At 38.9% G+C, this 24,758-nt stretch overlaps 1 protein-coding gene across 4 annotated transcripts in view; it reads right to left on the reverse strand.

The window, feature by feature from the left end:
* Positions 1-420: 420 nt before the first annotated feature.
* ACSL6 (acyl-CoA synthetase long chain family member 6) overlaps positions 421-24,758 on the reverse strand; it is a 193,465-nt gene continuing 169,127 nt past the window's right edge. For all 4 annotated transcript variants that reach the window (XM_063447422.1, XM_063447423.1, XM_063447424.1 and 1 more), the window contains exons 13-21: positions 23,364-23,498; positions 11,198-11,293; positions 10,287-10,359; positions 9,878-9,966; positions 8,534-8,650; positions 7,827-7,970; positions 6,486-6,587; positions 6,333-6,404; positions 421-1,090 (exon numbers count right to left, since the gene is read on the reverse strand). In XM_063447422.1, the coding sequence (XP_063303492.1) occupies positions 950-1,090; positions 6,333-6,404; positions 6,486-6,587; positions 7,827-7,970; positions 8,534-8,650; positions 9,878-9,966; positions 10,287-10,359; positions 11,198-11,293; positions 23,364-23,498 (969 nt within the window). In that variant the 3' untranslated portion in view covers positions 421-949. The remainder of the gene's footprint in view (positions 1,091-6,332; positions 6,405-6,485; positions 6,588-7,826; positions 7,971-8,533; positions 8,651-9,877; positions 9,967-10,286; positions 10,360-11,197; positions 11,294-23,363; positions 23,499-24,758) is intronic.

Here is a 24,758-nt window from a genome sequence, read left to right on the forward strand (position 1 = left end):
TGTTGGTCATGTTTTTTTTGTTTGTTTTTTTCAGCTTTTTTTACTCCTTTAAACCATGGAACATATATGTAACATAAGATGCTATTCTCGCTATACTATTTACAGACCTTATTTTGTCCTATAAGCTATAATTTAATTCTGGAGAAATTCTACCCTTGATAGAAACAAACCAAAAATAAAAGCTATATGGAGACAATTTTCCATTTTGTTTGTTCATATGTCTCAACAGCAAACATACTAGTAAAGATACGATTTGCAAAGATATTATCGGAAACACATAATTTGAACAATAACATACATTTTCCAAAGAAAATACATGACGTGCATCCAGTTACTTCTGGATAAGCTTTGGCAAATCCCTTATCCTGACAATCCCAACACGTCACTTGTGCTGAAGTGAGCATATGGGACTCGGTAAAATCAAGAATACACAAAAAACCCTGTTATTTAGGCCAGGCGTACTTTTTTTTTTATTGGAAATTATTAATTTTTTTTTTTAAATCTGTACAGCTGACAATATGAAATACAATATAAAAAGGACAGAAATGTCCTAGCAATCCAGAAGATAGAGTAATCCATTCTTTTTTTCACAGTTCCGTGCATTCACACCTATATAATTTAATCTAGTATTCTCTGTTTCTTTCTCAAATATATTGTCCAGAAAAAAAGTATGTCCTTTTTGAATCTGGCTGGCATACTGTACAATCTGTATTTCATTTTTAGTTTGCTCGGGTGTAAATACTGTAAATATTGTCATGCTGCTAATAGTGTCATTACAAATCTGGTTAATATAACCATCTCATTTTCACTTGGTTGATTTTGCATTCCAAGCACTGAGATAATAAATGGGTTACAGAAGTTAAAATCCAGAAAATAAAACAATTAATCCTTTCTCTTTATGTTGAACGCAGAATTCCAACTTTATTAGGGCATTTTTTGCCGTAGTTCACTATATGGAGACACTGGAGTAAAGTTCTTGGATTTCTTGCTTGAAGAAATCTCTCAGTTCAGGCCGCTTTGCTTTAAAAGTTGGTGTCAATAAACCATTCTGGACGGTGAACATTTCTGTATGAATGTGAATAGCTTTTACCTATTAAAAAAAAAAGTTAGACACAGATTTTAAATATCCAAAATTCAAAGCAGAATTCTGTAACATATTTAAGGATATTGTAAAAAATTTACTGATACATTTATTCACTAAAGTGAGAATTTAAAGTGAATCTCAAATTTAAGATCAGATTAGTTCAACTGAAAGCATAGCTGGCCTTACATTTGAAATTCATTTTGGATTGTCATAGCTTTTAGTTGGAACCTAAAATATTTTTTTATTTTTTATTTAGAATTTTCAAATTCACTTACAGTTATTAATATGACAATAAAACAATGTAACGATCTGTAAACACAAAATATCTTATTCTCCTGAACATAATTAAAATTGTTCAATGGTTTCCAATCTTGTCTTCTTTACAATACACCTTAATATAACGGCAGTGAATCTTTTATAACTTATAAAGTATATAGAGTTCAAACCTAAAGTTATGACATAAGGAAGAAAAAGAAAAAAGGAGAGAGGGTGGTGGGTGGGGGAGGATTTTCCCATAACCATTTTGTCATGGCATCAATAATCAAGTAGCAAGTTACTATATAATTATATATATAACCCACATCAGTACATATTTAATAAACCTGTGTATTATAGTAATACATTTCCAATCCTCTTACAGCTAACAAACCTTATCTTAATTCATAAGGGAACATATTGAATTTTCCTTAAATACGACTCCCAAATTTCCCAAGCTTCCCACCAATACTTTTGTGGTTTGCCCATTTTCCTAGCTGCAGTTTCAGATATTTTTGTGTGTTCCAAGTTATTTATACAAGATTGTGTAGTTAAAATAAATTCAGACAACCAATTCCTACTTATTACAGTTAAAGCAGCTATAATTATGTGAAATATTAAATATTTAATAGATTTCTTTTGATTTGAAAATATTGTAACAAGTAGGTTTCAGGGCAAAACGGAAGCTGTACTCCTGTACATGATCCAATTATTTCAGCTATGTTCCCCCAATATGCCTTTAATTTCCGGCAGGACCGCCATATATGTAACTTGGTGCCAGCCTGAATATGACAGATCCAACAGGAGTCTGAAGTACCGGGTTTCCCACGGGCAAGACGTGCTGGCACCATGTACCATCTGTGCAATATTTTCCTAGTGAGTTCAATGTGGGTAACGCATATTGTAAGTGGTTTATGCCCTTCAAGTATTTCTCCCCAACTATCTTCAGTGAGTGTTTCCCCTAAGCCGATACAAATGACGGCTTTTACAGCTGATATGCACATATGCAGATTAATACATTATAGATATAATTTGTTTTGGAGGTTTAAGGCCTAAAAACATTTTTTTTAAACTCGGTCATCTTCTGCTCCATTTCAGAGGTATCGTTACTTAAAATATGTCTTTGTAGCCAAGGTTTCATCTGAATATAAGAATACTGAGCCGTATTAACCATGCCATATTTCGATTTTAAAGTATCAAACGTTAATATTGCCCTTCCTTGTACCAATTGATAAAGAAACCACAACCTAAACCTATGCCATATTTTAAAATTAAAATTGGGCATTATAGCTGCCAAAGCTGCTATAGGTAAAGCAGGGGAAATTTACTCTCTTTTAGAACTATATTTATGTCTACGAGCATCCCAAACTCGTATAGTCAAAGGGACTGTGGGGAGAATATGTGGATTTTTTTTTTTTTTTAATGATAAAACACGTTAAAGGAACACTATAGGATCAGGACATCATTTAGATGGCTTGCCCAAAAACTTACTTTATTTCCGGCACTGAGCGGGTCTGCCACTGCTGGCTCCTGTCCCCGGTCTGCCTCCTTGGCTGACATTATCAGAATTGATGATCTCAGTCAATCCAGTACTTTCCCATAGAAAAATCATTGGATTGGCCAAGATCGGCAAGGAGATGGGGCCAGAGCCAAACGCAGGCTTGGGGAATCAGTATCCTCTCATAGAGAAACATTGAATCAATGCATCTCTATGGGGATAGTTCAGTGTCTCCATGCAGGGAGTGGAGCCACCTGGAGGTGTCCCTTGGGGGCAATGTAAGCACTACCTTTCCTATGCAAAAGTAGTGTTAACAGCAAAATGCCTGCAGGGACATGCTATCCTCACCAGAAATACTATACTAAGCTGTAGTTTTTCTGGTGACTATAGTGCCCTTTTAAGTAAATTGTATGTTTTACTTCACAGAAAATTACTGTGAGATTAAATAGCATCAGCAAATACTAAGCGTTATTCACTAAAGTGTGAATTGTTGGGAATTTAAAGTGAATTAAAAAACGCTTATTCACTAAACTCTGAAGTTTAGCAAATTAAATCCAAATAGCAATATTAAAGAGTAAAAAGCTTGTTGAAAAAATAAAATAAAAATCTTAGATAACGCCGGAAAATGTACTTTTAATTCCATATGCCCGTGTCAATAGTTTAGTATTATATCTGATATCACAGTTTCATAATTTAGGCTTAATTTACTGAATTCCCCCATGATCTCTATTTGTGATAGCCTCACAGAGTTTCTTGCATTCTGCCTAATAGATTGAAACTCAGATTGTGCTTTATATTCTGTAGTGAACAGTACCTACCTAGACCTCCATAACACGTGTTTTGTTCAGTTTGTGCTTCAGACTCTGTATTGAGAGCTCAAAGCATATAATCTTGGAGCATCTGACTGCTCTGTTGATCTGAACCAAATACTTAAAATTAAAGCTACAATCCAAACACCACAATCACTACAGCATGCTGTTGTGGATATGGTGCCTTTGTAAGTAGTTTTTGTAATCGTTTTAGAATCGAATGTCTTGTTAGCCAAAGTCTGCCAGGCACGGCTTACTGCCTAAACTACATCTTACAGAGAGCCGGAAACACTCTGTTTGAGCTAAGTTTGATTGTGCAGGGCTTAGCTCATTGGCTGAGAACAATTAACAGACATGCTTAGCTCACGAGAGCTAAAGGAAACTCCTAAGCAGGAGACTCCAACTCTCTATCAGATGTAGTGTGGGGTGAACCCCAAGTAAGAAATCAATCTGTTCTAAAATAGTTTGAAATACTTACAATAATGGGGAGCCAGGCACTGTAGTGTTTATGGTGCTTAGTGTTTAAATACTCCTAGCTTCAGTAACAGTTGCTAAATGGATTATGTGACAAAGACAGGTGAGAAGGGCGGAGTTATGGTACATTTTAAGTTTTTTTTAAGATGAACCCTTGTAAATTCATCATACAATGGATACCTATACAAGCAATCACTTAATTAAATAATTAATTATAACATTAATGTATGGTTAGGGTTCAAAACATATTATTGCATGGCTTTACAATACTACCCTTTCGCTGGTAAAAATGGTGAATGTCTTCAATGGATATTTAAGTTTTCTATTTAATGGATGTCATCAAAATAGATCAGTGATAGCTAAACTTGGCTTTATATATGTAGTTACCCATTATATTAACCTAAATTGCCTGAGTGTGAATGAGATTCTGAAATAAATTATTATTATTATACAGACACTATAAATAATTAGTTGACATATTACAAACCTGGTTTCATTTATCCTAGCACCACTGAAATGTTGTAGCAAGTTCTCTATAACTCATGCAGGGAATAGTAAAAGTAAACTTGTCAAATCAACACTGATAACAGTTTGATTTGGTCAATAAGTAAGCAATCATTACTATTTGACCATTCTGTCACCCTAAAGGGACACTATAGACATCCAGACCACTTCATCTCATTAAGGTGGTCTGGGTGCACTGTCCCTCGTAATGTAAAACATCATCGTTTTAGCGAAACTGCAATGCTTAGATGGCACGGTTACGATTACCTCTAGTGGCTGTCTCCCAGACAACCACAAGAGGCGCTTACTGGTTTACGGAGTTTAACTCTGTGAAACGACATTTGACGTCCCCATGCTCTGCTGCGCATGCACATAAGGTTCCCCCTCAGCATTGACGCCAGAGAAAGTGGAGACGGAGCCAACACTGAGGGACTTCGGATCTGTAATAAGTTGAGTGTTTTAAAGGTTTTTTTTAAAAAGGGTTTTTTAACTCTTTACTTGCCATGGGGTGATCACGAGGGATGGGTGGGCAGAGAAAAACTCTATTGTTCATTTAAGTAAGTAATTTTTTTTCTGCTAAACTGAATGTCCTTGCAAGTTGTGCATGTATAATCGGCTAAACTGTTTCCAAACAAGTGTATGCACAAAGGACCCATTCTCTAAATGAAAAATGAATGATGGCTGGAAAATATCCATGTGAAGATGCACACCTCAAGTACACACTGTCCTTGAAAACAATTGTGGATTATTTATATGCAGAATAGTTCCTGATAAATCGATTCGCATGCAGTTCCCTATGGTTTAACATCCGCTTGTGTAATGTGATTAAATTACATAATTCAAAAGCTTCAGCACGCAGAACTCAGGTTTTATTTTAGCAGGGATACACAACAACCAGTTCAGTTCTACCTCTCTTCTGGCCCGATGAATATAAGTTATTAATATAGCCTAATGTTTCCTACTAGCCCATACAGAGGGAATGGGATGATGGAGTCCTTGTTTAGTATTAAAGGAACACTGTGTTAGGAGTACAAATAAATAATCTAATATGGTTTCTGGAGGAGCTATCCCCTTATGCAAATATCAGTTTGAGGTTATGTCTTATGGCATTCCTTATTCTAGTGGCAAAAAACTCATGGGCAGTGAACTTCCTGGGATTTCAGGACACTTATTGCTCTTAATCCAAGATCCGTAATTCTCTTAGAGTTTTTGGTTAGTCTATAATTAAATTATTATCCTTGAGCACTGCTTAGCACAGTTCGAAACTATAGCAGTCTTCAAGCACTCAAGTTTGTTGCATCAGTTTTCTTAGAAAGCTGATTAAAGGCTAGTGGTACCTATAAAAGACACGACATGAAGAGGAATATAATACAATGAACTAAAACAAAATATTGGAATTGACGTTACAGAAAGAACATGCGTGGAAATAAGTGCTAAGATCACAGTTGGCATGACAAAAATAGTTCTCTTCTGCCGAGGAGACTGTTTTTCTTTGTATCATTCTCAGTTGTCTGTCTTATTTCATTCTATCTGCATTGTTATCTTTACTGCTTACCATTAGTAAAGTAAAAACTGAACAGACTCTCTATAGTATTTTCTGTATCCAATGATAAGCATACAATAGGAAATGCAGCTCCACAGTAACCGGAGAAGCACCTGTTGGCTACTTCTGTCCCGTATAATATTATTTTCAAATTCATATTTTTACCTGCTCAAATGAATGCAAACCGCTCTCTTTTCCAAGTCTCACCATGTCGTTCATTATTTCTTTTTTCAGATCCTAAAAAAAGACATTCTGTAAAAATATACCTGAAGGCATAGTTATCTAGTAAAACAATTCCACATGCAAATCAATACATACCAAATTGTGGCAGAGTTCAGTATATGATCCCTCAAATCCTTTCCTTTGGGCCCATCCTGGCATCACTTCTACATCAGGGACAACTATGCCCACTAAGAAGGCCTAAAAGAGATAAAAAGTGGAAAGTCAGGAACAGCAAGCAAACGTGTTTTAAATAAAATATTATCATTATACCGGAGGAAAACCAACTTTGCAATTTGCATATCAAATACGATAAATATGTATTTGTAAGGGTTTGGTCGGAGGGAGCTTGGTGGCAGAGTCCAGCACACCCTTGTGGTGACACCCCTAATTGGGAAGCCTGATAAGGTGACAAGTCTAAATGGCAGAGTAGGAGATCATGGCTATTTATCATGGCTATTTTTTATTAACAGACAGGAAAAATCAAGAGGCATAGTCAATTTCTAGGATATGAGTCAATCAAGGCAGCACAGGTTCACAGTAGTGGTCCAAAACCAAGTAGAGTGAGGCACAGGGAGGGCACATGAACATCTGACATGTTTCTCTGCTGAAAAGGGGGGTTAAATAGGGAGAGCATGTTAAGCACATCCCCTTTGTGACTTGTCCACATCACCAACGTCATCAATATCCACCCCCCATCTACCTCGAAAACTGGGGCTCCATCATACCTGCACCCAGGAGTGGAGCCATAATTGCTCAACTGCGTGGACGATGCTGAGACCCCATACAGAGGAGTGGCGCTTGAATGGTTTTACATTGTTGGGTTGGGTTAGTAGTGCCAATAAGGGAACTCAGCCCAGACAGTATTTTGGCCAAGGCTTTCTAAACATTGAGACTACTCAAATAGCTTAAACAAATTACAAAAAGTGATGGACTACTTGTTGATACTGAAAAATTATTAGTATGACCCAGAATACCAAACAAATGTCATTGATTACTTCACATTGCAATATTAATTACTTTGTTGCCATTATTCTGATCCTTATGGTGCTGTTTAGAAGTGGTTTGTTAAAAATTGGGGCACAAAACCCAGAGGCCACTCATTATTAGTTGCCTTGATAATGCGGGTGTGCTAACTAGCCCTGAGATTACTCTGCATAGTGTGAGCATGTCTAATGATTGTAGACATTGACTGACATTGACTTTTCTGTACGAAACACCAAGGAATAAACCCAGGAAGGCGAAACAGTCCCCTGAATTTAGGTTGCCAAGTTTTGACAAACTCCATTCCTGATATAGTAGTCCACTTTAATCGTATTAGAATTCAAAATCTTATTTGCTTTCTGTATTTTATCGTTTGCATAGGTACACAACAAGAGAACTTACATTTCAGATACTACTACAATACAAATTTGTCTGTGTCTATAAACCTGTTCTTACCTGCAGGCTGTCCCCATGAACATAAACTTGAGATACGGGCTCGCTGCGCAAATAGATGTTCTCAATTTTTTCTGGTGCGATGTACTCTCCTTGTGCCAGTTTGAATATGTGTTTTTTACGGTCTATGATTTTTAGTGTTCCATTCTATAACAAAAGTGAAATTATTTAGTATAAAAATGACTTTGTGATAGGTAAGCTTGGATCCTAAAAAGTATACACTTTATTTAAAATTATATCTAAGCTATCAGTACCTGGGGAAACACATGTATAATAAGGCAAAATTTAACAATAAACGCTAAACAAAACAAACAGAATTTTTTACATTTACAGTTTTCACAAAATGGGTATTGTTTGTGATAAATAACTCTTTTACTAAATAAATGGTAACTGGGACAAAACAGACAATATGTGTGTAGTTTGTTCTTCAGGATTGAGTTTTATAAATAATGGAGATTACCAAAATTCTACATATTTTACTCATAGCATAGTCACATGGTTAGAGTCAGACGTGTAATTAGGAGGGAATCTACTCAAGTATGTTAATATGAGACATTATGAGCATGTTCACTATTTTTCCACTAAAAACATATATTGCATTATTTCTACTGTTAGAACAGTGTCGTAAGTGTAGTGTGCAGCAGTGCAATACATCCTCCTCAGTAAGGTATTTTTTGCAAGGCTTAAATAGTTTTAAAATAGGCATATACCGGCAACCATTTTCCGACATCTCCCGTGTAAAGCCAACCATCTTTATCCAATGCTTCAGCTGTTTTTACTTTGTCTTTAAGGTACCCCTTAAAAACATTGGGTCCTTTGACGCATATCTGAAATAAACATTAATATGTGAGCAATTTAACTCATTACTCTTATCCATTACCTCTCAACATTTCAAATTGACAAAGAGGAACACTTTAATTTTAGGGGTGTGACCAGTGGCGTGGCTCTTGTGAGAAATTTTAAGTGACTTGCTAATAATTTATGCAATTAAAATGCAATTTAGAACAATAACAAGCTATCTTATTTACACAGAATGATTTCTAAACATATATATTGTAGTTTAAAGTAACACCATAGACACCTAGAGCACTTCATCTCAATGGTCCCACCTTTTAAGCCCACGGTTGGAAACAGAGCCGCCCAGAGAAGGAGCATGCTAATACATGAATGCATGCCAGACTACTGACAACATCTTTGTCTGGCCCCACGTAGACTGTGCACAGAAGTGCTCTCTGCATGGGCCTAGTGTATATTTTGCACCCTCTAATTTGGTATCCCTTTGAGGGACAGAGGCATGAGGTTACAGCGAAGTAACCTCCATGAGTGCCGCCATCTTCTGTCTTCAGTTCCCGGCACTTTATAAGTGAGTAGTCGTGTCAGTATTGTACTTTCACTCATGTGCAAAAATACAACCTGATATCTATGAAGGATCCCACGCGATCATGGGAGACTCCAAAGACAAAGTATCACAAGCAAATCCTGGGAGAATTGGCAAAACTTGAAAACAGAAGCTCTGCCTTTTGTCAATCTTAGGCATCACCATAAGACAAAGTAAGTCATAAAGTGTGTAATTAATAAAGATTCTATCTTCATGAAATATGTTGAGTGAGGTGACAGAGCCACTTTAACAGTTTTACAGCTTGCCAGCCTGTGGTTGCATGGACACAATTAGAGGAACAATTACACAAAACACGATAGATTTTCAATTATTACATGATCCACTTTCTGACTTACTGAATTATTCACCACTGATTAGCCAGGCAGCAGTGCAAACCATTTTTAGAATAACAAAAATAGCAAAGCATAATGATTCACCAGAGATTGATAACATTCTCTTTCAAGCAATAATCATTTTAGAATAGATGATAAAACCCAAAATTGATTTCCCAAAAAGGCTCAGATGATTTGTTGATAACTGATGATCTAGACAAGAGGCCTACACAGTAACAGAATACAAATTGCAAGACAGGTCGAATCTGAGTACTGCAAAAATAAAAAATACAGAATATTTAAACAACGTATCTTAGAACCTTTAAACAAATAATCATAAATACCTCTCCTTCTCCTTTGAAAGCAAAATAGTTCATATCTGTCACATCAACAAGTTTTATGTAATTACATGGTAGTGGTGCGCCAACATGCCCTATAAAAATAAAATTAATGATCATTATTGGAACTAGACAATATTTAACACAGTGGTTGGCAGCCCTGTATCTTCAACCTATGTGACCCATAACACATTATTTTCAATTTATTCCTAGACCCATTGTTAAAAGGCTCTGAATGATGGCAAGCTTTATTCTGGTATAACAATTTGGTTGAGGAACTTAAAGATAGGTCAGCTTTCTTATTATTCACACTACCAGAACAGCAGCCATAGCAACAGCTGTGAATACGTAGACAACAAAAAGATGTGTATAAAGTCCTTCATATCATTACAGCATATCCTCTCTAAATTCCTACCTGATGTCCAGTCTCCAGGCGTAGTGAATGTGCAGCCAGCTGTACATTCTGTTTGTCCGTAACCTTCATAGACCTAACACAGACATAATGCCAGTAACATTGCTCACTGAAGCATATTAAAGTCATACATTGCTACATCAAATACATAACACAGAAGATTTACTGCTGCAGTACTATTGTACATAGCTAATGCAAGTGAAAGAGACTGACTTGCACAATGTGAGCCGGCAGTACTTTTATTGGAATGGCTTGTTATTTTAGTACTGACTGCTGTATCTGTGCTGTTTATTGCATTAATAATGATTGTTCTATTAATATTTGTACTTGTGATTGCTGTATGCGTACTGATCGGGGTGAGCAGATTATGGGGATGGAGTAGTAATGTCATTGGGGCTTGGGGTAGTGAGGGAACTGAGATGGTTATGGTGCTGTGGGTGAGAAGGGAATTATGGGATGTGTAGTGTTTAAGGAGCTATGGAGGGCTTATTGTAAAAGGTTAACGTATGGAGGTTACTTTTCGTAAAAGGTTAACGTAAGGAGGTTACTTTAGGACAATCTAGCAAGGGGTGATGAACATATTTTAATATTGGAGGAATATGAGATTGGGTCTTTGGATGGGGCAGTGGATAATAATGAATTTTTGAGGGTAGGGTTCGAATATATTATAAAGACTCAGTAAGCCTAGAGCCACCTCTGTACGGGCTTTTGATATAATCTGATGAATGGATTATCATTTTCTAAAACATGCCAATCTTTTCCTATCTACTGATATCTATAATGTTTTTGTATACAATAAAGACATTTAGTGGACAGAATATTGTCTGTAACATAAAATATAATGGAGCAGTTATTCAAGAAAACCCAAATTGGTATCTGTTGCTAATAGTTATTTCATGTTAATTGGTTCCTACCTGACATCCAAGGGCTGCTCGAAGGAATGCTAAAACCGTGGGGGATGCTGGAGCTGCTCCGGTTACAATCATCCTAACACGTCCTCCAAGACTTGCCTGCATTAAAGAAGGATCATTTTATTGCAGTGGGTATGTCACTACTATAATTCACATGGACTGTCATATGACTAAAAATCCATGATGGAAAGAATTAAAGGTACTACACTAGGTGGCTAATGGTAGTTTCATGTAAAACGTTTAAAAGTTGATGAAACATTTTTGAAAGGCAAGTCTACATTTCAATGTGATTAGATAAAAAAAAAAAACAAGGTTAAAGGACATTCGGATAGAGGAAATTCCCTGTAACCACCAGCAGTAACTTAAAAAATACTTGTCGAGAATCCTTTGCAGGCAGTGACTGCTTGAAGTCTGGAACACAAGGACATCACCAAACGCTGGGTTTCCACCTTTGTGATGCTTTCCCAGGCCTTTACTGCAGCTGCCTTAAGTTGTTGTTTGTTTGTTGGTGTTTCTGCCTTACGTTTTGTCTTCAGCAAGTGAAACATATGCTTGATCAGGTTGAGATCAGGTGATTAACCATTGCAAAATATTTAACTTCTTTGCTTTAAACTCCTGGGTTGCTTTTGCAGTATGTTTTGGGTCATTGTCCATATGTAAATTGAAGTGCCATCCAATCAACTTTCCTGAATTAGGCTGAAGCTAAGCAGACAATATATCTCTACACACATCAGAATTCACCTGGCTTCTGTCACATAATCATTAAACACTAGTGACTTAGTGCTATTGGAAGCCATGCATGTTTATGCCATCACACTACCTCCACCATGTTTTGCAGATGATGTGGTATGTTTTGGATCAAGAGCCGTTCCAAGCCTTCTCCATACACTTTTCTTCCCATCATTCTGGTACAGGTTGATCTTAGTTTCAGGACTGGGCTGACTTTTTTTTTAGATGTTTTTGGCAAAGTCTAATCTGACCTTTCTATTCTTGAGCCTTATGAATGGTTTGCACCTTGTGGTGAACCCTCTGTATTTGCTCTTGTAAAGTCTTCTCTTCATGGAGGACTTGGATAATGAAGTGAAGAGTTCGAGAGTATACTTCTCTTGACTAGATGTTGTGATTATTAAACTGTAACTTGAAGTCATTTTGCTAAATAGCCAAAATAACAAAACTTGTGTCAGTGTCCAAATATTTCCAGACCTAACTGTGTGTCTTCCTGTTAGTGCTTAACTTAATATATTATGGGATATATGACACTGAGGAACTCTATTTCATAGAGCACTGCCTGACTTAGTTTACATGTTGTCAGTTAAAATGGTTCTTTCTTATCTTATCATCTATCCCCATGAATGTGGTTTCTGGTGAGACAATAAAAGCATTATGACAGAACATGCGGATTAAGTTGTTCGTACCAGTTTCCATCATTAAACTGTAAATGCATTTAGAGGATAATCTAAGCAACAGTCAATATAGAGGAGTATATGAGAAAAAGACATAGGAAAGATGATTGAAAAGGAGCCACTGACCAGAGTTGCTCTCTGCTCAATTTCACCATAAGGCTAATTAATTGAAGAACCTGTCAAATTCTGATTTTAGGGGAGTGTCCACATAGGATACATTCAAATTATTACTTTTATAAAAAAAAAAAAAATGTAAAAAAAGATGGGACAAGCACAACTCTATTATCTGGCCATCTGTGCACTTTTGTTTGTGCGAAAATGAAATTTTAGAGGTCTAAACTGATTGTTGTTTTAAAGTGATAGCGGTGCGAATAAGTGATTGTGATTGCTCTACTATTTGTAACGATATGTAAGTGATTAAAGTAAGACCTTTTGGACACAGGTTATTAATAACGAATTGGAAAACTGTACTTTTATATGACACTTTATGCAAGAGTTGTACAATACTGATATAGCCAACCTGAAAATGAGAATGAGAATTATGGATGGCTGATGATAGCACATATAAAAGAAAAGTATATATCTAAGAATTACACATTTAACAGAAAAAAAGAATGCATAGACAGGGTCTTTGCACCATAACCACATTACTAAACTGAAGAGGTACTGGTGTGGCGAGTCCCTTTAACATGCAAGCCATTGAAAATGTGTGCAAATGAATGTGATAAAAACTGTGCATCAGAAAATAATGCTAACATTACTGACATCCCTCTCAAAGGTTTTCTTTTGGTGAAAGTCCATTAGCCAGACTATAAATAGTAACTAGGATAAAGTATTGCGCGCAGGGAATAATAAAGTCAGATTCTATGACATGCAAGTGGATGGCTAACACTAAGGAGCATGCAGCTCCTTAAATAGGTTTTTAAATGTCTATAGCTAGGGGGATAAATCTCTGCCCACACCAGGAAACCCAGGTGTGGAAACCCATGGATAAATAGGGCTCCTCTGTGTCAGCTAGGGCCATTTTTAGTGGCCCCAGACTGAAAAATTAGCTGCATACAGTGCTGAAAGTCAGCGCTGCAGTAAACACCCTTTAAATCTATTCTGAACACCAAGTCTCTGTGCTCAGGCTTAGCCATGGTGATTCTGGGATGCAGGCTGCTGAAAGAAGATGCTCAGGGTCTGAACAGGTCCTAACAATATCTAACTGCATGTCCCCAGCCACTGCTTAGCCGGGGAAGGCAGACTCCATTCATATTGACATATAATTACATAAAATGAAATTATGAAAACAGCCAGTAGAAGGTGGTTACAGACCACGCTCAACTGCTTTAACTAAGAAACTCATCTGCTAATATTATAACTGATATTAGTACTAGGTTTCTTTAAGATTATGGAATGTGGTGGGGTTAGATTTAGGGGTAAAGGTATGGTTAGAGTTAGATGTAGGATAGGATCATTAGTGTTTGGGTTAATGCTGTTTGAAAGTTAGGGATAGTGTAGGTTTAGGGTGTAATATATATATATATATATATATATATATATATATATACATATTTTTTGTGCATATATACATTTTTGTTTTATTTTTTTCTGTTTATGTATATTTCTTTAAACTTTGGGGCTCTTGTGTATCCACGTATATACTGCTCTTTTCTGTAATAGACATGTGGCTATGGTTATGGATGTATATGTTCGAGATGGCAGTGGGTTTGTTTGCTTCTTCACCCACTGCCATCTCGGTTTGTCTCTTTTGATTGCCTTTTTGCCATATGCGTTCCACTGTGGAACGCTGTAGTGAGGGTTATGATGTGCGTTCCATTGTGGAACGCGAAAGTTAAAAAAACGGCCGTACGACATATGACGCTTTTCCGGATTGGTCCAATGAGGAACGATGTACGTCAGACCCCGGAAGTGCCCGATGCCGCGGGAATTTTCGAAAATCGGATTGATGAGAGACATCTGCATTTATGGATATATAAAGGAACGTGTTTGGACAGTACTCATATCCCTGAAGAAGTCTATACGGACAAAACGCGTTGGATTGAGTATTTATAAGGACTTTTATTTACTATTTTTGTTTTATTATTGTATTTGTATTTTTATTTATATATATCTTTAGCACTTTATATGGTGCGATCAGCCAGTGTTCCATCTTCAGCATAGAGCCATCCTGTCATTTTGGTCCACTTGCTAGTGGAGATATGCTTGCTGATTGCAACCTGAATGTAAGTGCAATCAGTGCAATACATTTATAACATTTTAAACAGTACTATTCTATGTATATCTCTCTTTTTATCCATCTGAGGATTCCATATTTGAAGAGAGTTTCCGTTCCTACAAACAGACACCCTTAAAGGGAGATAAGCGCAGACCATCAATACTTTTTGTAAGTTCTCTACCTCCTGGATATTAGCCTTCTTTTCAAACATACTTCACTATATATTATTTATTATCCTTTAGATCTGTTCCAGATCACGTCCTGTTATAAGGTTGTATCCTCTTTTTTGTACAGTGCTACTATATGTGCTATCCCATTTTTTTAGCTTATGTTGCTTGTTAAGCCATATTAGCTAATTCACTTTATTGTATTTATTGTTGAGTGAGTGAGGCACACTCTTGGTGATAGCACATTTTCTACTTTGGAGTTACGATATAGTACACATCTTTATATACATTTCTGTAGTGTTTGTGTTTAGCTGTAATTTGCGTCTAACTCATTTACTGTACCCACACATATTATCTACCGTTTTTCTCGCCATAAAATTGTCTTTCTACAGATACAATTATTCTCATCATATAATATAATTTACTAGAAAAAAAATATATAAAATATGAAGAAAATCTCTCTTTTTTTTTAAAAACACACTTTTTCTAACTTTGACCCCAAAAATCTGTAACGCATCTACAACCGCCAAAAAACACCTGTGCTAAAAAGTTTCTAACTTTTGTCCTGAGTTTTTTATTTTTTTTCAAAATTAACGAAATTACATTGTTACACTGATATCTGTCAGGAATCCCTAAATAACCCTTCACATGTATATATTTTTTAAAATAAGACAATCTAAGGTATTAAACTTAGGGAATTTAGACTCTTTTTTTTTTTTTTTTTTTTTTGACAATTTATTGTTTCTTTCTTTTATTGAGGCATGTAAGATGGGTTACAGAACAGAGAAAGGGAAACGTGCAAGTGGTACATAATATAGGGTTACTACAGCAATAACATTAATGGTGTACATTTCCGCGATATTAATGCCTCATTTTTGTTTTTATGTTGATTAACGAAAACATGTTATAAACAGGCTTGAATAGTATGCAATGGTACTTATGTGACTGTTCCATTATATATCGTGACCCAACATTGCAAGAGAGGCATAAAGCCTTATCTATGAACGTAGGGATTATGTTGGTAAGGTCATAGAACATACAGCCATTTTTATATAAAGGGAGAACAAGTTAGATATGCGGGATACATCTGGTGCATAGGTTAGACGTTAGAGACCTGGTTCATCAGACGAGATAGGCTCAATGTATGCAATATAAGAGGTCTGCATCACAGAGTAGTAGGTTAGAATTGCTATGGAAGCATATCATAGGATATACAAGGTGGGTTATTTTTACAGGCGTTTACACTAGGGCACGTATGCATTTGTCGATTAATAAATCCAAGAAGAACAAAATCAAAAGCACCTTGTTACCCATTTCTGAACTTAGTATGAGGCGCTTGGTTCGCACACCTCGCTGGACATAATGCTTATTGGTAGAGCTTACAGAGCTACAGGCTAATATATAAAGCTAAACAGTGGCTAGGCTAGCAGGAATAGTAAAAACAGTATGCTTTTGTGCACGAGTAAAGGATAATCATGGAGTACCGGCATGAAGACACAGGTAGCCATTTTATATAGTATACTAACATTAATGGAGGACATCCTAGGCTAGACATGCATACATTATCGTGAGTCAAACAAACTAAGCATTATGGGGAGCGTCACTCAGTAGGGGTTTGCAACTTAACGGCAGTTAGCTGAAACAATATTATCACTGCAGGTATGTGCAGAAATCGTCCAGGAAGTCACTGGGTCATATATTATTACAAAACTACATGTAGATATAAGGGCCCAAGTGTCTCTGGATGATCAACCAGTCTACAGAAGAGCTGCAGGTAACCTACTCCTCAATCAGGCAGGTATCCGGGATGCGTTCCGCTGTCGTCCGTTACTCGGTGCCCCCAAGGTGTTACGGCACTATTCCATAGGTAGTGCGTTTGACAGTCCATATTGTCCAAGGAACAGCGACATGTGGGAAAGAAAGAGAAGCGCAAACCTTCTTGTGGTTTCACGCGTGGCTCGGTGACGACCCCGCTTGTGCGGATCTTCGTGGGACAAACGTAGCGGAGGTGGCCGGGTTCCAAGCATGGACGTTGGCGGGATTGTTGGGCTGCTGCAATGCGTCCTGTGGGAGGCCCCATGCCGCCAGGTGTTTTCTTGCCTCCGGTAAGTCAGCTATTAGGTATGTTCTTTCGCCATGAATCACCTGTAGTTTGTGGGGTGGGCGCCACTGATATCTTATGCTGCGAGCGCGGAGCAGGGTGGTGAGTGGTCTGAGTGCTGCGCGCCCTGCCATTGTTCCCCGGGACAGATCAGAATAGAACGTAAGGGACATGTCCTCGAATGTGTACGGTGTGTTTCCCCTAGTGGCTGCCATAAGCGCCATTTTGTCTTGGCGTTTTTGGAACTTTACTAGAACATCCCTGGGTGCCGACACTGGGGCTGTTGTGGGTTTGGGTAAGCGAAAAGTGCAGTCTATGTGTATTCCTTTGGCCTGTTTCACGGGGAGGATCGTGCTTACCAAGCGTCGTACGAGGTGGGGCACCTCTGTGTCTGGAATGGAGTCTGTGATTCCCCGTATCTTAAGGTTTTGGGCGCGCCGCGCATCCTCTATTGCCGCCATTTTTTGTTCCACCTGCAGGTGTAGTTGTTGCAGGGAGACCACTTCATGCTGCAGCGTGGTAAGTTGTTTTGTGTGGCTCATGGAGTCCCTCTCCACGGCACCCATACGATCCGACAGGCCCTGGATGTCCTTCCTCATATCCGCCATGTCGGCCTGGATGCCCCGTCGGAGCTCGGCAAACAGCTCCTTCATTTCGGCCTTTGTGACCGGAGCAGCATCTGAGTGCATCTTGGGTTGAGCTTGCGGTCGCGCAGCGGGTATGGCTACCTCTTCTTGGTCTGAGGTGAGACCGTCAGAGTTGGTGAGGTCGTCCGCATAATCGGTATATTCCGCCATGTGAGGCTCCAGGGCGCCATGTGCTCTCCGCCATAGATCCCCTATACTTGCGCCAGGTCGTGGCATGTCCGATTTGAGCTTTTTATTCTTTTTGCCCATTGCTGCCGTGATTGCTGGGGCAGTTAGCCTGTTTCTGTTGAGTTTGAGGGGTGATGGAAGTTGATTTTGCCCGTAAAAATGCTTGTTGTCCACGGAGCTCGTTTGAGTTGCGACCGCTCGGTTCAGTAGTTGGCTCCGCCCCCCCGAATTTAGACTCTTTTAATGCAACCATTTTACCACCAATCTATGCCAAATTTACAAAATAAATAAAATAATTGGTGTCTTTATTGACACTCATAGCAAGTTAAGAATATATGTACTGAGAACTTTAAGGGTTACTGCCAATAAACACCCCAATATGTGTTCAGCAACAACTCCTGAGTACACCCATGTATGCCACCCATGTATAGGTGTGTCGGATTCTCTGGGGGCTAAGAGACACTGGGGTACCCGCCGCCATCTTTTCCGTCCCACCGTCCAAGGGGTCCATTGGGTAGCCCATGCTGTCAGGGCCACCCGATGGATATGGATTGTCAAGGGGCCCGGTCAGCGCTGGGCGCTTTAACAGCGCGACCGGGCCCTCTGTGATGACATCACAAGCTGGGAGGAAGTGACTGCACGTCACTCCTCCCAGCATACACCAAGCCTGCGCGGGAGGAAGAACAGGGAGTCAGAGTGAATCAGTTTTGCACCGGGGCCCCATGGATTGTGTGTACGCCACTGCTAAAAGACCTTATTTGGAGGGTGCGCATTCCAGTTTTCCAACTTGGATTTTCACAGCTGGTCAACATGCACCTATGTCCTATTTGGGACATTTTTGAAGCCTGCCAATGTAATTTACCCCCATCAAACCATATATTTGTGAAAAGTAGACACCCTAGGGTATTTCAAATGGTGGTATTTTAACAATCTAGATGCCCTAATTCTACCAGCAGTCTTTGTCAAAAGTTTGGGTAGTCATTTTGTTTTGCTATTTTTCTCTCACATTGTACTTTAGGCATTGATTCTCAGTTCCTGTTATGTGTTACTGACAAAGAACACCCCAATATGTGTTCAGCAACATCTCCTGAGTACAACAGTGCCCCCAATGTACAGGTTTTATGGGTTTTTGCAAACTTACAGGGGTCAAATGTAGGGCTTTCCCCTTTTGCATGTTTGCACATTAAAATTTGCCAGATTGGTTTGCAGAGACCGTATAGCAGCCCAGGAATGAAAATTAACCCCATCATGGCATACCATTTGTAAAGGCAGACAACCAACTATGCCCAGTCTTTTTTAGTAGTCACTTAGTCACAAACCCTGGCCAAAATTAGCTTTTATATTTGTTTTTTTGCGTTATTCACACATAAACTGTCATTTCATCAATGATGTTATCAGTATAATACATTTTACTGCTCTAAAACATTCATATTTGTGTAAGTAATATCTCACGAGTACAACAGTACTCCTCAAGTACAGGTTTTATGGTGCTTTGGGAAGTTACAGGGCAAAACATAAGATTTGCCAATTTCTGTTTTTGTAAATTGCTATTTGCCAGATTGGCTAGGTTGCCTTTGTTATGGTATAGCAGCCCAGAAATTAAAATTAATCCCACAATGACATACCATTTAAAAAAGTAGACAACCCAGGGTATTCAAAATGGGGTACGTCCAGTCTTTTGTAGTAGCCACTTAGCCACCAACGATTGCCAAACTCAACGTTCATATTTGTTTTTTTGCATGTTTTTACACAAAAACTGCACTTTTACTGGTGATTCCATTGTCTTGATAAGTTTTACTGTTTTTTTTTTTTAATTCTTTATTTTTGTTGTGCAAAGATTTGACAGACATACTTATTTTGTCACGGTAACAATTATAGACATTTCACAAGGCGTTATACTGTGACATATAAGAAAACTGCACATTTTTATGTAACTAACAGGTTAATAATACAGGTTGCGTCAGAGAGTGGGAAGGCAGTAAGCGTGATTGAAAGTAGTGTAGGCTGACATTAACTGCATCAAAGAAAGGAGAGTTATATAACATGCTTATCTATGATTAGCTCTGTAGTGGCCACTGGGTAGTTACGCTTATAGAATGTAGAGAGAGCTTTTTTTTTTTATATACATGAATAATTCCTAGGCATGGTATTTGCTGGTTATGAACAATAGGTAACATGCTAAATCGTCTTAAGTGGCATAGAAACATATTGGCGAAGACTAAAACTGAATCAAAGTGATAAAACAAGTGAAACCGTAAAACTACTAGGGAAAGGAAATAAAATTAAAGCACAGTTTCCACTGGTTGTATATCTGCATTGCCTTAGAGAGATACTGCAGAGGCATATATCCTGAGCTGATTGTATTACAGGTATGACTGCTGAGGGATGAAAAAAAAAAAAAAAAAAACCCAACATAGCCTTGCATTAAGGCTTTGCCTTACGGGAGTTAGATGCCTCTGCCAGTGAATGTTTAACCAATGCCTGCTGATGGCAGACTGTCAGCCTTGGGAGCCCACCGTTCTGCAGGTGAGAGCCTCTCCGGTCCCAGATGCCCGTGTGCTCCTGTTCTGCGCCAATCAACAATCCATCTAGTCCTGTAGCTGGACTTTGGTCTCTGGGCTTTCTCTGTGCTCTTGATCTGCGCTGCCTTATGTGGACCCGGTCTGCTGTGCAGCCCCTTGAAGGCATGGTGCCTCCTCGGCCCTGGGTCAATGTGAGGGCTGGTACTTTCAGGCCATGAGCCTGGGGTCCTTTCAGGTCCAGGATCTTTTCCGACGGACGGGTGCGTCGGGCCTTATATTGGTCGGGCGTGTGTCTTTGCGTGGTTCCTATGGCCCTCCGCTTATGTGGCCGGTACCTGTGGGTTTGTCCCCTCTGTCCAGGCGGGCGTTTCATGGGAGTTGCAGAGGTATAGGTCACCTTAGAGCCATTCCGAGGTTACCCAAGCCTCCTGGTGCTGCAGGCTTGCGCTTTATTTGGGTCGGGGGTGTATATGACCCTGACTGGTCGTATGCGGGCCATTAACTTAGCCCAGAACCGGTCAAAGATTTCCTCCAGGGAGTCTCTCGCTTTAAGGATGTGAATGGATGTTACAGGCTGTTGCTGCATGCCACGAGTTTTGCAGTCGCTTGTGTCCGCCATTTTGGAGGCCCTCACCTCCAGTCTGTTGGTGTCAGCTGTCGGCTCCGACTGCAGGTGTGTAGCAGGGCCAGCTCTGTGTGGCGGGGACCAGGTTTTCCCCTCCAGTTCATAGGGGAGGGGATGCTTGGTGCCTGCCTGTGGCCCGGTGTGGTGAGCGGGAAGCGGCCGTCTTCCCAGCCCATCCGTCCCGTAGGCCCCAGTCCGCCGACTCGGTTCCCAGGCATTTTGGGTGGCAAGTCGGGTGTCTGCGGGTGTGTGCTGGGTTCCCCAAGCTATATAGCCGCAGTATGTGGGTCCTTCTGCGTTTCACCCCCAAATTTTAGGCTGTGAGTGTTCCGATCGGCGGGAGCTCAAGCAGAGCACGTCGTACTCGCTTGCTTGTCAGGCTCCGCCCCCCAGTTTTACTGTTTTTAGCACTCATATTTGTGTTCAGCGAAGTCTGCAGAGTATAACAATACACCCCATGTACAGGTTTTATAATGTTTTGGAAAGTTACAGGGTCAGTATGGGGCTTGCCCAATTCAGTTTGCTAGATTGGTTTACTGGGTCTATGTTGCCTTTTGAGATCATATAGTAGCCCAGGAATGTGAATTAACCCCACCAAGGCATACCATAGAGCTGCTGCAGGGGGACTGCTGGGATCTCTGACTGCCCCCCCCCCCCCCCCCCCCCCGACTGTGATTTCCGCGGATCACCGGTCCAGGGCTCCTATTTGCCGCGGATATACTAGTACTACGTCTGCGGTCCTTAACCGTTTTTTTGTCGGACGTACCTTGTACCTTGTTCCTTATAGTCGATAAGGAGATATATGTATTTATAACGTCATTCTAAATGTATTTTGATTTAAATATATAAGTACATTAATATCAAAATACTGTTAGAACAAATTTAAACAGGTATATATATTTTTTCTAAATTTAATTTTATTATTTGTTTTTATTTTATTTTTTCAATTTATTATTTTTATTTTTTATATATAAAAGGAAGGAGAGGGGAGGAAGTAGAGTAATATAAAGATTCTAGAGGGCTGAGAGCCGGGAATGAACCCAATTATTGAGTTAATAAAAAAAGAAGAGAACCCTAGCCTAGAGTATGAGTGGTAGTATATTTTAAAACATGACTTAGTATATAGAGACAATATATTGTTTTGCCACTAGATGGAGACAAAGCTAAACCACACTGGGAAAGGGAACAATCAGAAGAAAAAAAAAGAGATACTGTATAAGGTCATTCTAAGTGTACATATGTATATATATATAAATTAGAATTAAAATGCACTTTTAATAATGGTGTATGTGTGTTTATGTGCATGCAAAAGTACTTAGGTCATATATATATGATCCAAATACTTTTTATGTACTTTATAAACTATTATTTAACTTTAATAACTTTTTTGCAGGCTTTAGGGGGACAGCCTCAGGCAGGCACTGCACAAGTCGGCTATTCCGGCCATGTGATCACGAGGACCCCGTGATCAAATGGCCCGGTAGGGCCAGATCGGGCAGGGGGATCTGCCTGAGCTCCCAATCAGACCCCAGGATCGCGATCGCCAACGGTGGGAACGCCAGCGATCAGGTAAGTCCTGATCTACTAAATGACGTACCAGGTACGTCCGCGGTTTTTAACCACCAATTTTTGGGCGGAGTACCTGGTACGTCACCGGTCACTAAGGGGTTAACCACCAATTATTAATTTGGCACTTTAAGATAAATGCTTAAAATATGGTGGAACAAACACATTTTAGGTTTTGTTTTGGTTTAAAACTTGGACAAACTGCCTGCATCCTTAATGGGTTAATGGGAACTTCAAGCACCTTGACCACTACAGAGCTCTATAGTATTGTTTCAGAAAAGCAGTGGCACTTCTAAAGTAAGTTGCCAACCTGTTTTAGTATTGTTTGGTCTTACCTAGGTTCCGCTGAGAGCCACACTCTATTCCTGAGCTAAGCCCTGCAGCTAAGAGGCAGGGAGCGTTGCCCAGCAGAACCCAGTTAAAAAGTCAAACTGTTCTAAAATGGTTCGACTTCTTATACTGGGTGGAGTACCACTGCATTTCTGGCACCATAACCACTACGGCACATCTGTTTGGAGTTTTCCTGTAAATTTCAATGGGAATAAGGGATTCTACAACAAAGAATGCATTTCAGTGCCAAATTACAAAATATGGCAATGAGGGTGACTAATGTGTGCCCATGGGGAACAATGGATATAACAAGTCTGAGATGGAGCTATTTCATTGCCACCTAATCTTGCTATTGATAACTAGGCTCCTTTGTTGCTAGTTGTATTTAAAGGGTTAGTTTGTTCCCATCGTGTTCTTACCTGTACTTTATTAAACATCAGTATATCCCACAGGCTGTTGTTTCTTATAATGCCTCGCTTTACTTCAGCTTCCTTCCTTCGAGATGCAAATTCAAGTATCCAGCGCTTAACTGGTGTGTTTGCCTGGCTAAAAATCTTGAGAATGAAACAGAGAATTGGTAGAATTATAAACACTTTTGATGTTCATTGCAGTCTACAGCATATTGAAGACAAGTATATTTTTAACCCCAGAACTGCCTTATCTTATGTTCCCCTGCTACTACTTCAGCTATATATTCCAGTAACCCTAAAATGTAGTCCTAACTGTAAAACCACCTAAACTAATCTAATATAAGCAGTAACCTTCAATGTCTGAGTGCAGTCTGAGTGCCTGCCACTAGAGATGTTACTAGGCAGTAATATAAACACTGCATTTTCTCTGAAAAGGCAATGTTTACATTAAAAAGCCTACAGGAACAGGCTGCAGACACCAGAACTACATTCAACTGAAGTTGTTCTGGTGACTATGATATCCCTTTAAATAGCACTCTAGCGGCAAAGGGAGTAGTTCTGTTTGTTGGTCCGAACTGATTCTGTTTATTTCATAGAAATTATTTATTTAATGCTATATATACTTATCTTTTATATATAGCTGAGGGTTGTGGTGTATTGTGTTGATAAGCTATTCCCGTGTACAATATACTTCTATTGTCTGAATAAGTTCCTCTAGTGAGCTCTACAAATAAGCCAGGGATAGTTATATGTATGCTCTATTATTATATTTATATATAACTAATCCTGCATATGTGGTAATTAAATGAAGCACATAATACACATATTAGGTAGAATATTCCCATTTAAATTCCTGATATGGTCTCAATAGGGCACTAATATAGGTAAACTAAGCTGTGGACTTAACCATATTTTCCTACCTCATAACATAAATTAATAATTAATAAAGTATTCACACAATCTTTCCTCCCGTAACAGACAATGAGAAGAAGTTGCTTCTTTAATATAAATGAAAGTTTTATTACTGTGTCATAGCAAGGCCAATACACAGAGTTCCATTAGGAACTTGCAGAGAGAGATGTACAGTGTTCAGATGGAACAGCTTGCAGTAACTGGGATGCAACCAAATAGATCACATGACATGAAAACATTACATAATAAACATAAAATAAGAGATGTCTTTAAGGTCTTGTCATAAAGCACAAATATGTATAACCGCTACCACCTCAGCTGGAAGGCTATTCCATGCGTCCACTACCCTCTCAGTAAAGTAATACTACCTGATATTATTTTTAAACATTTGCCCCTCTAATTTAAGACTATTTCCTCTTTTTGTGGTAGTTTTTCTTCTTTTAAATATGGTCTCCTCCTTTACTGTGTTCATTCCCTTTATGTATTTAAGTG

The sequence above is a fragment of the Pelobates fuscus genome, chromosome 3 (assembly GCF_036172605.1).
Source record: "Pelobates fuscus isolate aPelFus1 chromosome 3, aPelFus1.pri, whole genome shotgun sequence".
NCBI lineage: Eukaryota > Metazoa > Chordata > Amphibia > Anura > Pelobatidae > Pelobates > Pelobates fuscus.